General features: G+C 51.7%; 5 protein-coding genes across 5 annotated transcripts; 3 read left to right on the top strand and 2 right to left on the bottom strand.

The window, feature by feature from the left end:
* Window positions 1–64: 64 nt before the first annotated feature.
* Pmar_PMAR003143 (2,5-diketo-D-gluconic acid reductase A, putative) lies at window positions 65–1,263 on the top strand (the record flags this gene model as incomplete). Its single annotated transcript, XM_002777033.1, has 7 exons — window positions 65–225; window positions 271–441; window positions 489–572; window positions 621–751; window positions 802–941; window positions 987–1,181; window positions 1,213–1,263. The coding sequence occupies 7 exons, from the start codon at window positions 65–67 to the stop codon at window positions 1,261–1,263; spliced, it is 933 nt and encodes a 310-aa protein (XP_002777079.1).
* A 474-nt stretch (window positions 1,264–1,737) lies between these two features.
* Window positions 1,738–3,287, top strand: Pmar_PMAR003144 (fatty acid desaturase, putative; the record flags this gene model as incomplete). Its single annotated transcript, XM_002777034.1, has 7 exons — window positions 1,738–1,954; window positions 2,172–2,370; window positions 2,417–2,537; window positions 2,590–2,724; window positions 2,771–2,977; window positions 3,025–3,125; window positions 3,176–3,287. The coding sequence occupies 7 exons, from the start codon at window positions 1,738–1,740 to the stop codon at window positions 3,285–3,287; spliced, it is 1,092 nt and encodes a 363-aa protein (XP_002777080.1).
* Window positions 3,288–6,922: 3,635 nt separating this feature from the next.
* Window positions 6,923–8,231, top strand: Pmar_PMAR003145 (hypothetical protein; the record flags this gene model as incomplete). Its single annotated transcript, XM_002777035.1, has 5 exons — window positions 6,923–7,356; window positions 7,409–7,520; window positions 7,568–7,722; window positions 7,768–7,837; window positions 7,935–8,231. 5 exons carry the CDS (start codon window positions 6,923–6,925, stop codon window positions 8,229–8,231), a joined length of 1,068 nt encoding a protein of 355 aa, XP_002777081.1.
* A 1,104-nt stretch (window positions 8,232–9,335) lies between these two features.
* Window positions 9,336–9,563, bottom strand: Pmar_PMAR003146 (hypothetical protein; the record flags this gene model as incomplete). Its single annotated transcript, XM_002777036.1, has 1 exon — window positions 9,336–9,563. A coding segment is annotated over one exon (228 nt), but the record flags the coding sequence as incomplete, so codon positions are not given.
* Window positions 9,564–10,743: 1,180 nt separating this feature from the next.
* Pmar_PMAR003147 (hypothetical protein) lies at window positions 10,744–13,437 on the bottom strand. The gene is made up of 16 exons (XM_002777037.1): window positions 13,358–13,437; window positions 13,170–13,306; window positions 13,010–13,118; window positions 12,856–12,944; window positions 12,637–12,775; window positions 12,454–12,543; window positions 12,212–12,405; window positions 12,028–12,165; window positions 11,816–11,979; window positions 11,700–11,769; window positions 11,581–11,652; window positions 11,367–11,535; window positions 11,218–11,318; window positions 11,052–11,168; window positions 10,905–11,008; window positions 10,744–10,861 (listed from the first exon to the last, which is right to left on the bottom strand). Exons 1-16 carry the CDS (start codon window positions 13,418–13,420, stop codon window positions 10,746–10,748), a joined length of 1,872 nt encoding a protein of 623 aa, XP_002777083.1. The 5' UTR covers window positions 13,421–13,437; the 3' UTR covers window positions 10,744–10,745.
* Between the last annotated feature and the right edge of the window lie 37 nt (window positions 13,438–13,474).

Genomic DNA, 13,474 nt, shown 5'->3' on the forward strand with positions numbered 1-13,474 from the left:
GGTCTCTACGAACAGTAGGGAGGTATTGGCTTGTGGCTCCACCAGTTGTTTCGGTGTTGTTAACATGAGAATACCGACCAAGGTATTGTCTAGTGGTAACTCCATCCCTATGGTGGGGTTGGGCACGTTTCGAATTGGTATAGCGCCGAAGTCGGCATTTGAAGGGGTTCCATTAGGGCGGGATGGCAAGGCTGTTATCAAGGATGCTATAGAAGAAGGCTACAGGTCAGGTTCAACTTTGTATTATCCTATCAACAGTCATAACTGTAGGCTCTTCGACTGTGCCCAGTTCTACCTCAATGAAGCTGTCGTCGGCGATGCCATAGCGGAGAGTGGTATTCCCCGACAGGAGTTCTTCATCACATCTAAGGTGTGGCCTGATAAGATCTTTAAAGGCCGTCAGGCTGTTATTGACCAGTGCAAGCAGTCGTTGAAGGATCTGTGAGGAGCTACTGTCTACTGCTGTTTATTAAGTCCTTTACCTTCAGTCGGACCTCTTACGTCGACTTGTACTTGATCCATTTTCCTGTACCGGGGAAGCATGTTGAGGCCTACCATGCTCTGGAGGGGCTGTAAGAGCCTCTATTATGGTGGTGATGTGGCAGAGGAGTGGTATGCAGGTACAAGGAAGGCTTATGTCATTCTATCGGCCTCTCGAACTACACTATAGAGGACTACGAGGAGCTCATACAGGCGGGGATTTCCATCCCCCCTTCCTGCAACGAGATTGAAGTGAATCCTTTACTGTTCAGTGAGTCATCAACTGGCACATCTCATTTGAGTTGCACCCCTTCCCTACAGGGAAGAAGACTATTGAATACTTCCAATCTAAGGATATCACTATCCTCTCCTGGCGTGGTCTCGGCAATGGCAGGCCTGAGATGCTCGAGCATCCGGTCCTTACCAAAATCGCTGCTGATAAGAAGGTCACCACAGCTCAGGTGGAATGACTCAACCTTCTCAATGGTGGATTGTATTGGTTTTAGGTTATTGGTCGATGGTTGGTACAGCATTCGATTGTCCACATACCCAAAAGTGAAAACCCCGAGCGGATGAGAGTCAACAAGGACATATTCTCATTCGAGCTATCATCAACCCAAATGGCTGAGATTGATGCTATTGGCTCAACCAAAGAAGCCGTGGAAGCGTTCCGTCAGCACTACAAGTACTGGACGTGTGCGGTACAGAAGGGTGTTTCTCATAGGCCTATAGGATGCCCTCTATCTCGAAGTACACATTGTATATGTGGCATGTCTTCCGTGAGCAGTGTAGGACAATATGTATAGGGTCAATCGCATGTGTTGATGACATTCTGAGGAAACTCTGGGGGAAATTGAATCCTTGGTTTCTGTACACTACTCCTCGAATTTGTATAATTAGTGAGGAAATTCCCGAGTTCTTCTGAGGAGAGCGATCGTATATTCCAACACTGTTCTCAAGCCTAGTCTTAGCATGATCACTCAACATTGATTCTATGTGTTGTCACTGTTGTGAGAATCGTAATAGCCCAGGCCTCGGCGATGTTGCATCGGAGCGATGTAAGAGGCTCTTTGTTCATTTAGGTTCAACAGTACCAGAGATTGCGGGTTGACCGAGGCGGATGCCAGGCAGCAGTTCACTTGCGAGTAGTTGGTCTCGATCATTTTTTCCATGAGCTTTCCTTGATTTGGTATCAGCTTGTTGTGTCGATAGAGGTCGGCCCTGCTTGTACCAGCTATAAATTTTTCAATTTGTCCCATGCCTGGCCATACTGTGGCCAGCCCGCCGCCGTCGCCGGCCTCTACGGCGTCTACTGAGGAGACGGTGAGTCCTTCACAGAGGTTCAAGAGAGAAGCCATCGGACCTGAGGACACGTCAGAGTTCACAATGGACGAGGTTCGGCGTTACGGCTTCATCGTCATTGATAATATTATATATAACGTGACTGAATGGGTGGCTCATGGGGGACATCCAGGTAACACGAATGGCCGATCTCGGTGGAGGTGGGAGTACGTGGCATCAGTGTTGATGTATATGCTTGGTTTTTCAGCGGAGATTCGAAATTTCATCATTGCATTATAAAAGTTACGACTCTACATAGGGTAGAAGTATCAACTCTACTAGAATTTCTCCATTGTCACCAACACGCGTAGTTGATCATGTGAGTGCTTTCCCATACGGTTTGCCATCAGGTGGAGAAGTCCTTCTGAGCTGCCTCGGGCGTGATGTGACCTCTCTCTTTCGGGGTATTCATCACCCTGGCATCGCCAAGCATTACCTCCCACCCCTGGCCATTGGTCGACTTAAGGACCCTTCTATTGAAGACAAGGCAGAAGCTGACTTTGCAGCACTGGAAAGGCATGTTCGGCGCTTAGGACTCTATGAGCAGAAGTAAATAAGGTTGATACTCAGTGGTATACAATAACTGAGTATTCAGGGTCTCCTATTACTTCGGCCGTATCGCCATCGTTATGGCCTTCCTTTTACTGGCACTGACAAGCCTTTGCCTGGGCTGGACAATGCTAGGGGCGATAGCTCTTGGTGTATCCTGGCAACAGGTAGTAGCATTTCAGGTTGTTGCGGTCTTGCTATGGTGCAGTTCGTTGTTAGGGTGCCTTCATTGCCCATGATGCATGCCATAGAGGCTGCGGTAGTGGTGATGGTAGATCCCCTTCTCGAATCGGATGGTTCATCGGTTCGATCTTGTTTGGTATATCATCTAGCATGTGGAGTGAGGAGCATGCCGTAAGGGGCTATCCCTATACCTTTTCCACTTGAGGGCGGCCCTTAGGCCCATCATTGCTTCCCCCGACGTCCTCGTGAGGATCCTCAGTTCAACTACTTGCCGACCTTCCTAATAAGTCGCAAGGAGTTGCCATACTCCAACAAGTGGGAGGAGCTCATAGCTGGAGTCATCGTGCCGATACAGCATTTTGTCCTGGCCCCTGTTGCGATGACCATCGGGCGCTTTAATTTTTATATCATCAGTTTGATATTTGTAAGCCGCCCTTAGTCGGGACTGTGTGTGCACTAGAATCTCTTTAGTCGTGCAAGCGTGCATTACAGTACTACATCAAGGGCCGGTCCATCCCTCTGCACTGCTGCCCTCTTGCCGACCTATGTGGTATGTCACTCTTCTGGCTATGGTAACCACGCCCTAGATAATCATCTAAAGTAGTCTTCGTGGTGGTGTCAGGTACGGTTGCCTCCTGTACCAGTTGGTACCGCCTAGCGATCGTCTCCTCTTTCTCCTACTCTCCAACTGCACAGCTGGGGTCCTGCATGTAGGCATCTACGAGTGTGTCTAGGCTAACGTAGTGTTATCAGATCCAACTCTTGGTCTCGCACTTAGCCGTAGACTGTTACCATTCTGATGAGGAGCCAGGCTGGTTTAGATTGCAATGCCATACTAGTAGAAATGTTGACACTCGAGCCCATTGGCTGTGGGGAGGTACTACTACAACACTTACCGTCCCTTACGCTACCTGGGAGCTCCTGTGTTAGGGTTGGAGTACCAAATAGAGCACCATCTTTTCCCACGGTTGCCCAGACACGCGTTGCCGGCAGTGCAGCCTTTCGTGATGGAACTATGTGGGAAATACGGAGTACCATATCGGTCTGAAGGAGAAGTGAAAACGCTGACTTTGGTATTGTGAGAAATGGTGAGGGAGAGGGGCTTCATTTTCGTGACAGATTTTCGAAGATCTTCGCAATTTGGCGACCGTCGCGACCGAGCCCGTCTAACGACAGAAAGCACGTAAAGTGAAGCTACAGTGCATGGAACATGGTGTAGTTGATCGGCTCTATTGAGCCCATAAGCCTATTCTTTAATAAGGGCATCAGTGTCGTAATGAACCGCTCTGAACAACTGCCCTTCACCACCACTACCAGTGCCGTCCCTGCAATGTGATGATTACCCCTACTATGCGGATTTGAGTTAAAGTCCTTTCACCCGCTTCAGTGTTCACTTCAGCCCATGTTGTTGTTGGCCTATGGAGGAACACTGCCGACGGCCTTACAGACCCTCAGAACCAGGAGGAACGCAACCGGGCCGATGAGTGGCTACGTAAGTGGCAGCAAAATCCTGGGGCGTGGAAAGTGACACCTATAGCGAAAATATGCTGTTCTTTGCGGCACAGACGCTCTGCACCAGAATCCATTTTTATTCTTATGTCGGTCTCTGTGAGTCTATAATAGATAAGTTGAATAAACTCAGCGCATCTCATAAACCCAGTACCTGTGCAATTGGCCACAGCCCTGGCTGATCTGGCCATATGAGTGGACGAGATGTGGGAGAATGCGATAGAGGATATCATCAAACAGTTTAGTTCCACCGATCCAGCATATGCAAGCCTACTTTCGATAGAACTCAAGCTGTGACCGGGAGAGGCCAGTAACTACCGACTCGAAACGTAGCAAGGCGTTTGAAAGGCTCGCTAAGTGCTCCCCGGATGTGGCACAGTTCCTTATGGCCGAGGCGATGAAGGGTGATAGGAACCTAGGTGTAGAAGCCCTTGTGGAATGGCTGCGGCTAGGGACCGTCCCGGCCAGCCTACTTGCCAATTCCAAACTGGTGCACCCCGTTTTTGAAGGCTGGGAATGCCAGGATTTCCTCAACATGTACGGACATTGTGGTCTGGGTACTAGGCTTGTTGGGTGAGGAGTCGGCCTCGCCCGTAGCGGCAGGGCTGTATGGGTGCAGCAGCCAGAAGTCGTGATTTCCTTCGTGGCTTCCTGGCCGTTTCCGTACTGATAGAAACTATGTTATTGTAATGCTGTATACCATATAGGTAAATAACCATCTTATCTTCATAATGGTGCTTTATGCGTTACTCCCTTGCTGTTGCGCTGGACAGTAAGTCCATGGCCAGCACAAGGCGTTCCTTATGGCACGCGGGTGCATTACCACTCCGCGGGAAGATGCACGGCTGAGGCGGACAGTCGAGAAGGGAGGCCGTATCGCCTGGCAGGAAATGCACAAGGACGTGGAATGTATAATAGAAATGTATACCACGCCTTTTGAAACTCAATACATGGGTACCGAAGTCAGATATGAGATGTTGTGGCGATATGGGAAGAACCACGTGAAAGGGCGGCCTTTTTATAATGACTTAGGTTTCGTCATTCCCCAGTATGGTTGGCATGCACGCTGATGACGGCCCTCTGTGGTGACAGGTCTGTGGTCCTCCATCGAGGTGTTCTCAAAGCGTGGTACTTCATGTCGGCCGACGGGGCTTTGCTGTTGAGGAAGAAGGCGGAGAACTTGAGGGTAAGAGCTGGGAGGTGACTCGGCCAGTACTATCTTAGATTAGCGAGGTGGAGAGAGAGTTCTGCAAGCGGAGAACGTGGTCGGCGGGGAATGGGCAGGTATAGCCACGTAACCTTCATAACCGGGTTAGGGTGATTTTTGATACCACACCTTTCCTCCCCAAGCCAAAATAGTGGGACCTCATTCCAAACCTCACGCATTTGAATCCAGCGAACTTCAATTTGGAATGAATTTTCTAATATAAAGTGTAGAAAGTTCAAGGCTTCGCTTGATCCTCCCTTCGCATAGTGATTGTAACGCATATGGTTTATGTTGTACTGCTCGAGTCCGTGTGCTAGAACCAGACTTCTGGTCTGCTGCTGGTGAGGGTACCACACCACATGCTTAGGTGGTGGCGGTTTGGATACCAATGGCCAGTCCGTTTTCCGAAGACCGGACCAAGACACCTCGAGTGGAGTTCTTGACCATCCCTCATCTCAAGTTGGTACACTTGGTCCCGACCAAACCCCGTCCACCTCCACTTTAGGAGCTTCCTCCACGAAGGCTTGGCTAGACTCGACAGTCCCTCTGGCCTCTTGCAACAGTTCGTGCAGCCCCTTGGGGTTTCCAACTTCCTCATCCGAGCAGTGAAGTACGCCGACTTCACAACTCTAGCCGTTCGAACAAATAGGTATCACAAAGGCGCTCAGAGCAAGTGACGATCCATGTCTCTTGTCAAGATATTTGTTGTCCCCATACCACTCCTCCTCCACTTCATACGAGGAGCCGCATGACACTCCAACTTTGCCTCCATCACTCAACGGAGTGGCAAGGTCTCCCTCTGTTACTAGTGTGTTCAGTCGATGTGCGACCTTCGAGGGTTGGGATGGTAATCTGCAGCACACTACGACTGCCAATGCCATCCCCGTTCAAGCCAGGTTTGTCCTCCCTTAAATCGCATTATTCCCATCACAGTGTCCCCGGCATCAACGATAAGATCCTTGTCGCGGCGAATAACATCTTACACCTTATAGAGCGAAAACGGATCCACGAACTGCTCTTTCTAGAGCCCGACCAGTGAACAAGGAGCGCTGCTTTTGGTTTCTGTGCGGGCCCTGGAGGTACATCGCGGTCCACTTCAAAATAGACCAATCCACGAGAAGGCTCCACTTCATCTACGCCTCCGTCGTCGATAAGATGGATGTCTTGCAGCAATGTGAGGAGAAGATGGTCATGCTGGATAGGGCGGTCACTGCTCCTTTACCCCGCCTGAAGCTGCTCCCGGGTGCTTCTATCACTTGCTGCACTACTCCACCCATTGTGCCATTCAGGCTGCGGTCGGTCGACCACAGGAGCCCCCAGACTGCACAGCTCATGCCGGGCGGAGCGGAGGGCATCCAATCGAAACAACCTCGCCAGAGGAGCCAATCTGGTGGGGTTCTTCGAGGCCGCCGGGAAACTCGGTGTAGGGTTTGATGAACTCAGGCACCCACAGTGTGCTTGCGTGCCAGGCGAAGACCAGTGTGCCGGTTCCCAGCAATACCACCACGACTCGCGCCTCCTCCCCGAATCTGGCGACCGCAGCGGTGGCGATCAATCGATGCTAAAGGGGTGCTCGAATGGGTAGCACACTGAGCAACTTTTTCGAGCGGGATTTTTTCCCGGGCGCGCGCGTTGTGGACGGTCGCATGGATCATGAACACACACTTTGTTGCTCTTGGCGACGTGGTCATCGACCATATCCCTATTCAGGCCGACGTGATGCCTGACCATATATTCGTAAGTTGGAATGGTCTCAATGAGACCCCACTACCCGTGGATGACCAGGAGGAGGACGACCAAGCTTCCTCCCCTGATGCCCCACCGTCATCCGAGGTCTCTTCTGAACCGGACGACAATAAAGACGTACAAGTGACCGTACCAAGCTGTCCTGTCGAGGCGACTGGGCACGAGGCTCCCGTTGTACACGAGAGACCGCCTGATGCCACCAATGAGGATGTGGAATTGTATAATGAAAGTGATGATGAAGATGAGCCCAGCCCTGAGATAACCGAGAGGCAGCTAGAGGCTGTGAGGACAGCTTCAGAGCAAATCCATCTTCATAGGAGCTTCCAACCTAGACCATCTCGGTACAAGTTCATGTTGCCCTCTGTTTGCTGAGTGTCTTACTCGATGTCTCAGAGCCAGGGCCCGCTGCAGGTCAGTCAGTTGGGGCCCGCCGGAGATCATCGAGACCGAGAATGGCCCGATCGTTAGTAACGGAGTTAGTGTGGATTGGAAATGGACGGAACAGGTAAGGTCACTGGACAGCTATGAAGATATGGGCAGCGCTGTATGCAGGTCGGCTCCTGCCCTCCACCAGTTACGCCGACTACGACTAATGCTGTGGCCATCACTGATGGACGCCGCCGCAACGCTCCGCCTGATGGGAACTTCGACATCGGGGAAGCCGCCTTGTCCAATAGGGTCGACAACGGCGTTGAGAGTCTCATCAAGTAGGGTAGATAAGACTTTTGCTAACTGGTATCTGTTATCGCCAGTCCGGCAGCCCCCATGCCTTCCCCCGTTGGGGACAACACTGACTTCAATGAGCTACTCACGGAGAGACGGGTGAGCCACTGATGGTTTTTTCCCCAGCACTCCACCCATCGCACAGGTCACTGGGGAGGCCCTGAGGGCTAGAATAGGTACTGGAAGCACGTTTCAGTCAACAGCCGCTACGACTCCGGGAACAGCAACTGGCACTCCAAGCGACTATGATGGACTGGGAATTTACCACAATGTGATTTTCAATGAGGCCCCGGGGCCCAATGTAGACCTCTTGTCGGGTGCCATGACTCCTGATGGACTCGATCTCCTTCAAGACCATGAGCCTAGCGGCCTCGCTGGCGTCTCCTTACCCAATCTAAGTGAGGTATTCAGAAACAGCATACCCACGCCCAGAGGACTCGAGGACCCACCACCAGAGTGCAGTAACGGAGGTGTGCATGACGGTGTGACGTAGCTTGAATGATGCTGTCTGGATAGAGGCGCTTTGAGTTGAGTCAAGGGAAAACAGATTTGACGCGACAGTGGAATCCCCGAGATGTCGGATCGGCTGGTAGCAGCGAGAGACAGCCTAATCGCTGAGATCACAAAAGCTCGAGTACTGGACCCATCGAGACCCAGCCTTACTGAAAGATGTTTCGCGTTATCTCAGCTCTTGCATGGAGGTCGTGTTTGAGTCACGTTGTCACACTAGATCGTATACTGTCAAACTCGAACGTATGGTCGTCTATCTTGGATGTTATATAAATGGCCGTGTCTATTCTTCTGTGCCATCTGTTTGTTCTTGACAGTGCCATTCTTGGATGTGATATTTCCGCAACGTGTCAAACTTAGTATACGTATTGACATTCTTGAATGCACATTCTGAGGGTGTGTCAAACCTTGATACTTTCGTGAATCATGAGACGAACATTGTCATTCTTGTGTGCTCTCTTGCACGAGGAAAGGTGGACATGGCCACCTTTGTTCGATCAACCCCTCTCCACCTAGCTTTGCATAAGATGGAGCTGAGCATAGAGGCACCCTCGTCGATAGCCCCCGCAATCTGCCTCGATCCCTCAGGACATCTTGGTCCACATCCAGGGAAGGCTCCATGACCACCTACACTTGATTGTCCCCTCCACTGAACGCCGAACGGGCCATCGTGAAGACAAGGGAAGTATCCGTGGAGGCAGTGGTAACATGACGGTACTTAGGGAGCATCCGGCGACTGTCCAAGGCGAAGACAGGTATGTGATCGGAAACGTCTTCACTTCATGAGAATCATCGAGCATCAGGAAGCACACGTCGTTCGAGCACCTGAGTTTCGGGAGTAGCAGACTTAGACTAAACCACGGCAGCCCTACATAGAACTTCGAAAACGCCTTCTGGCCATTGAGCTGAGGGCCTAGGTCCAACGTTCGGACCACTTTCCAGTGAAGGAAAACCTCCTCGAAAAAGTGCGGGTCGGCACAGAAACCTCCCGGGCCCTCGCCGACATAGATTAATCGACGTCCGGGGAACACCTTCACGGCCTGATCAAAGTTGTCAACCCCGCTGTGTTGTACTAGAGGCAGTGTACTTTGACTGCCTCAGCGTCATTCCGGGGGTACACTATGAGGAGCGTTGCGTCCTCTCTCGAGCGTTCATGATCGCCCTCGAGCTCTTCCGTGGAAGACACACAGGTCAAGTCACATTTCCGCGATAGTAGTTGCCGGGACCACTTGGCCGTAGCCGAGGCCTGCTGCCCCTCTGCATGGGGGTTCACAACCACTATAAGAGGTGCTAGCCTGATACACTCCTCGAGCGCCTGAGGACGGAGCCAACCAGGTACATGCTGTGATGTTCGACCTACTTCCTCTGTCCATCGCACTGGCCCGTATTGGTCAAAGTACTTCCTCGCCTCATCTGCGGTTACTCGCTCATCGCTCGCCACACTCCCTGAAGCGTGCCATGAGAAACGTGTAAATGAGCAGCAGGGGACCTCGGCCGTAGATGATATTGGCCACATCATCAGCACTAGCAGTCGCCATGTCAAGTGCTTCTAGTTGCCGCTCCTAAGACAACACTGAAGGTTCACCCTGGGAGCATAAGTGTAACCTTCTGCCATCGCTCGAGCGTAGCCTCAGCCGGCAGAGGGTCGATGAACTCTGACGTTGCCTCAGGCAGGGCTAGCTGGCGGTAGATCTTTGGGACCATCGGGATCTAGAAAGGTCACTTCCGATGCTGAGGAGTGACTGCCTACCCCATCATGCGTCAATACGAATCCCACTGACATGCAGCTGAAGATAGTGATCACTTTACGAGCAGGGGCAGGTACTAGCTCATGGTACTGGCGGCGCGCCCATGCTGTGAAGGCTCGATGCCGGACACGGAAGGCCATCACTGTGAAGCAACACGACGACCAGCCGTATATTGACAAAGAGAACACAACAATGATGAGGGAGTTGATGAAGATCAGTAATGGCAGTTGGTGGGGGAACAGAATCATTCTGACTTCTTCCCATTATGTTGAGCGCCGTTACCGGTCGGCCCCCGTCTTTGAAGATGTCCCCGCTACCCAGCTGATCAGCTCCAACCGCCATGGTGGCCGACCGCGACCTTGGGGATGAGGAGGCCAACTGGAAGCAGCCGAGGACAGAGTCGTATCCTCCCATCCAATACCACGCCACATCGCCATCATCCAGCCCCGACGGGCAATGCAGCCACATAATGCCGACCGGGGGGCATCGGCCTCCTCCCACAGTATAGGTCGTCAATCACGAGAATACGACAGCCGTCAGAAACCGTTCCAAATATCCCAGTTCAGTCGGTCTACGACGGCGGCGGCTTCACTCGAAACCAAACCTAGACACTTTCGGGCATACTGCCCGTACGACCTCTAATGTGATTGAATCGTATTTTCGAATGCTTCTATCCCACTTGCCACCCTACTCATGAACACAGACCCCTAAAGTCGCCGAAACTGTCAACAGTAGTATAAATGATGGAACTAGGAGTTGGGCTGAGGCTGTACTCTCCGCATAAACTCTCTCTGATTGATATACCGTACCGTCTCCGAGTGTATCACCGCGCCCGTCCTCCTCCCCCCATGGGGTTGGCTCGCGCCTATCACAACAATAACCCGCCGTCCCGAGCCGTGACCCCCAACCTCCAATCCTCTGCCGCATGGCTTTCAACAACTCATAATCACCGTCATGTCGGACCAGGTCAAAAGCATCTCTCAATCTGCGCAGCTGGTGAACGCCGAATTCCCTGGAGCAACACTTCCCGCACCTTGACGAGTTAAAGCCAATACCTCAGTCGTGGCAATATCGCCATTTGTCCGATGAGATTATAAACTTGTTCATCGTATATGTCCATCTGCGCAAGATTGCAAGTGATGTCGCATGTCTGCTGAGGGTTCAAACGGAACCTAAAACCTCCTTTCTGATCAAGGAGGCCAGCATCACCACGTGGCTTACTGTCCAGTACGCTGCCAGGCAGGAGCAGGGGGCTCCCCAGATAAGGGAGGCGCACCCAACGCGTTCACAGCGTGAGGCCGATAGCTCAGTCTGTCCCGCAACTGACCGAGACTATAATAATTCCCTATGAACCCCACGGTCCGACTCACTTGCGGGAGAATGCCTTTGGCCATGAGAACGTAAGCCGGCGGGTCCTTGGCTTCGTCCGTTTCCATAGTGCCAGGACGTGATAGAGTGCTCTTCTCAGTGGACACTATCCCCATAGACCGGGCTAGGGAGAAGCCCATACAGATGTTGGTGATATCCGGTATAGTTAAACTGCACAAAGGAGTCCCTCATGCCACGCAGTGATCATCCCACTACCTGTCCATGTCCGATCGATACAACGTATCAGCGATGGCACAGTAGAAGGAGTCGAGATCCTTACGGCCGTGTCTGGTAGTGAGCAAGATCCCTATTATAGACAATAGGTCTCAGCCTACTGTATGAACTCCAGGGCATTCTGCCGCTCATGTGAACAGTTACAACAGCACTGCAATGCTTTGGCTATACCTAGAACACCAAGACATACCACAACAGTTGCAACTCCTCCTCTCACCCCAACACAGATCACAAAGTTGACTGAGCCCAGCTTGCAAGAAAGCATCCGGCCCTCTCCGTCGAGCTTCTCCCGCTAGGGCCAGGACAACCTCGGCCCCGAAAATGACAGGGACTTCCATTTGAGTTTTCGAATTGGCCGGCGTCCCCGACGCGTTTGACGATCTGATCGGATACATTCCGCAGGGGGAGGGGGCCTCCTGGGCAACTCACAGTCCTTGCTTCTGTGAGCTCGTTGCCATAGCGTTGTTGGCGTTGCTGAGCTTATCACAGTGGACACCTAACTTGGCCACTGATACGATGATAGTAGTTAAGTCTAGATTAGAAATCTGGGTCGAAATGTGAGAAAACCTGAGAGCGACCCATGACCTAGATGGAGGCCTTCAATAGAACTCACCGCTTTATGCCAGTCTTGACAATGTCCGTGAGCTTCCTCAAACTACGGCTCTTGACCAGCGAGAGCATCTCCTGTGGGGTGTGGTAATACTGGTAAACAAAGCCCGTGAGCCGATGAACAGCAGCGGCCATTGCAGAGCCGGGCAAGGAGCCTCCTTGGTGCATGGGCACCTTAGGGTCCAGCTCATCGACGAACTGAGGCGAAGCGTCAAAAGAAGGATAATGACCGATCATTACTACTACCTGCCAGAATTCGTCTTGGTTTCGGACAATATTTATGCGAGCCGCAATCTTCCTTCCCTCCTCCAGGGCCTTCTCCGTTAGTTTCGGACGCTGAGAAGTATGACTGATTGAAAGGACTCCACGATTTTCACTGCTTGTGATTTGACATGATTAGCTCACTGATATTACGATACCTGCGCTTACCTCGGCAGTAGTAGGAGACAAGGAAGCCGATCTATTATACTCGCCTCTGTTCTTATCGTCCTCACTGGACGATGAGCTCTCGTCAGAGGAATTACTACTCTCTGTTATGCTACTCTCATCCGAGTCCATCCACGCATACCTTCATCATTTCCCATCACGTAAAAAAACTTCGCTCCGCTAGCCCGACCGGCCAGCATTCACTCACCCCAAACTGCTCACCTCTTGCGCCTCTTCGGCTTGGAACGCGCCGCGCTGCTACCATCTTTCCGCTTAGTCTCTCTCAGCTTTCCCGGACCCTTTCCACGACTCTAGATTTGACAATAATACATTTCTCAAAAATCAGTAGTCTCAAGACTACTACCGCTCCGCTTACTTCCGTTTTAGGTGTCTCCCCTCTTTTCTTAGCTGACTTCACCGTTTCACCGCCCTTGGGCTGCTTGTCCTCACTATCGCTCATAATACGCATGTCACTAGACTCCGAACTGACAACCAAACTGACCGTTACCCCGTGGCCCTAGAGTCTGAAGACTGACCTCGTATCATCGTCATACTGTGAGGCTCGCTTCACTGTGGTTTCCCTCTTCCTGGCATCCGCCACTGCAGAAGCCAAGTCGCCAATATCAGAGTCCTCCGACTCAGACATGGTCTCCTTCCAGGTCTTATGAGCATTCTAAATAGCCACACACATCCGTGCCCCATTGCTCCGGCTAGCCTAATGTACGCTGTTGTTGTTCCCTGAAGACCTTCTGGCTGTACCTGTGGGGCCTCTACGACGACCGAGCATGATGACAGGACAACACTACTAAGAGATGAACCATTAAGAGTAAGATACTTTAAC

The sequence above is a fragment of the Perkinsus marinus genome (assembly GCF_000006405.1).
Source record: "Perkinsus marinus ATCC 50983 genomic scaffold scf_1104296952312, whole genome shotgun sequence".
Lineage (NCBI taxonomy): Eukaryota > Perkinsozoa > Perkinsida > Perkinsidae > Perkinsus > Perkinsus marinus.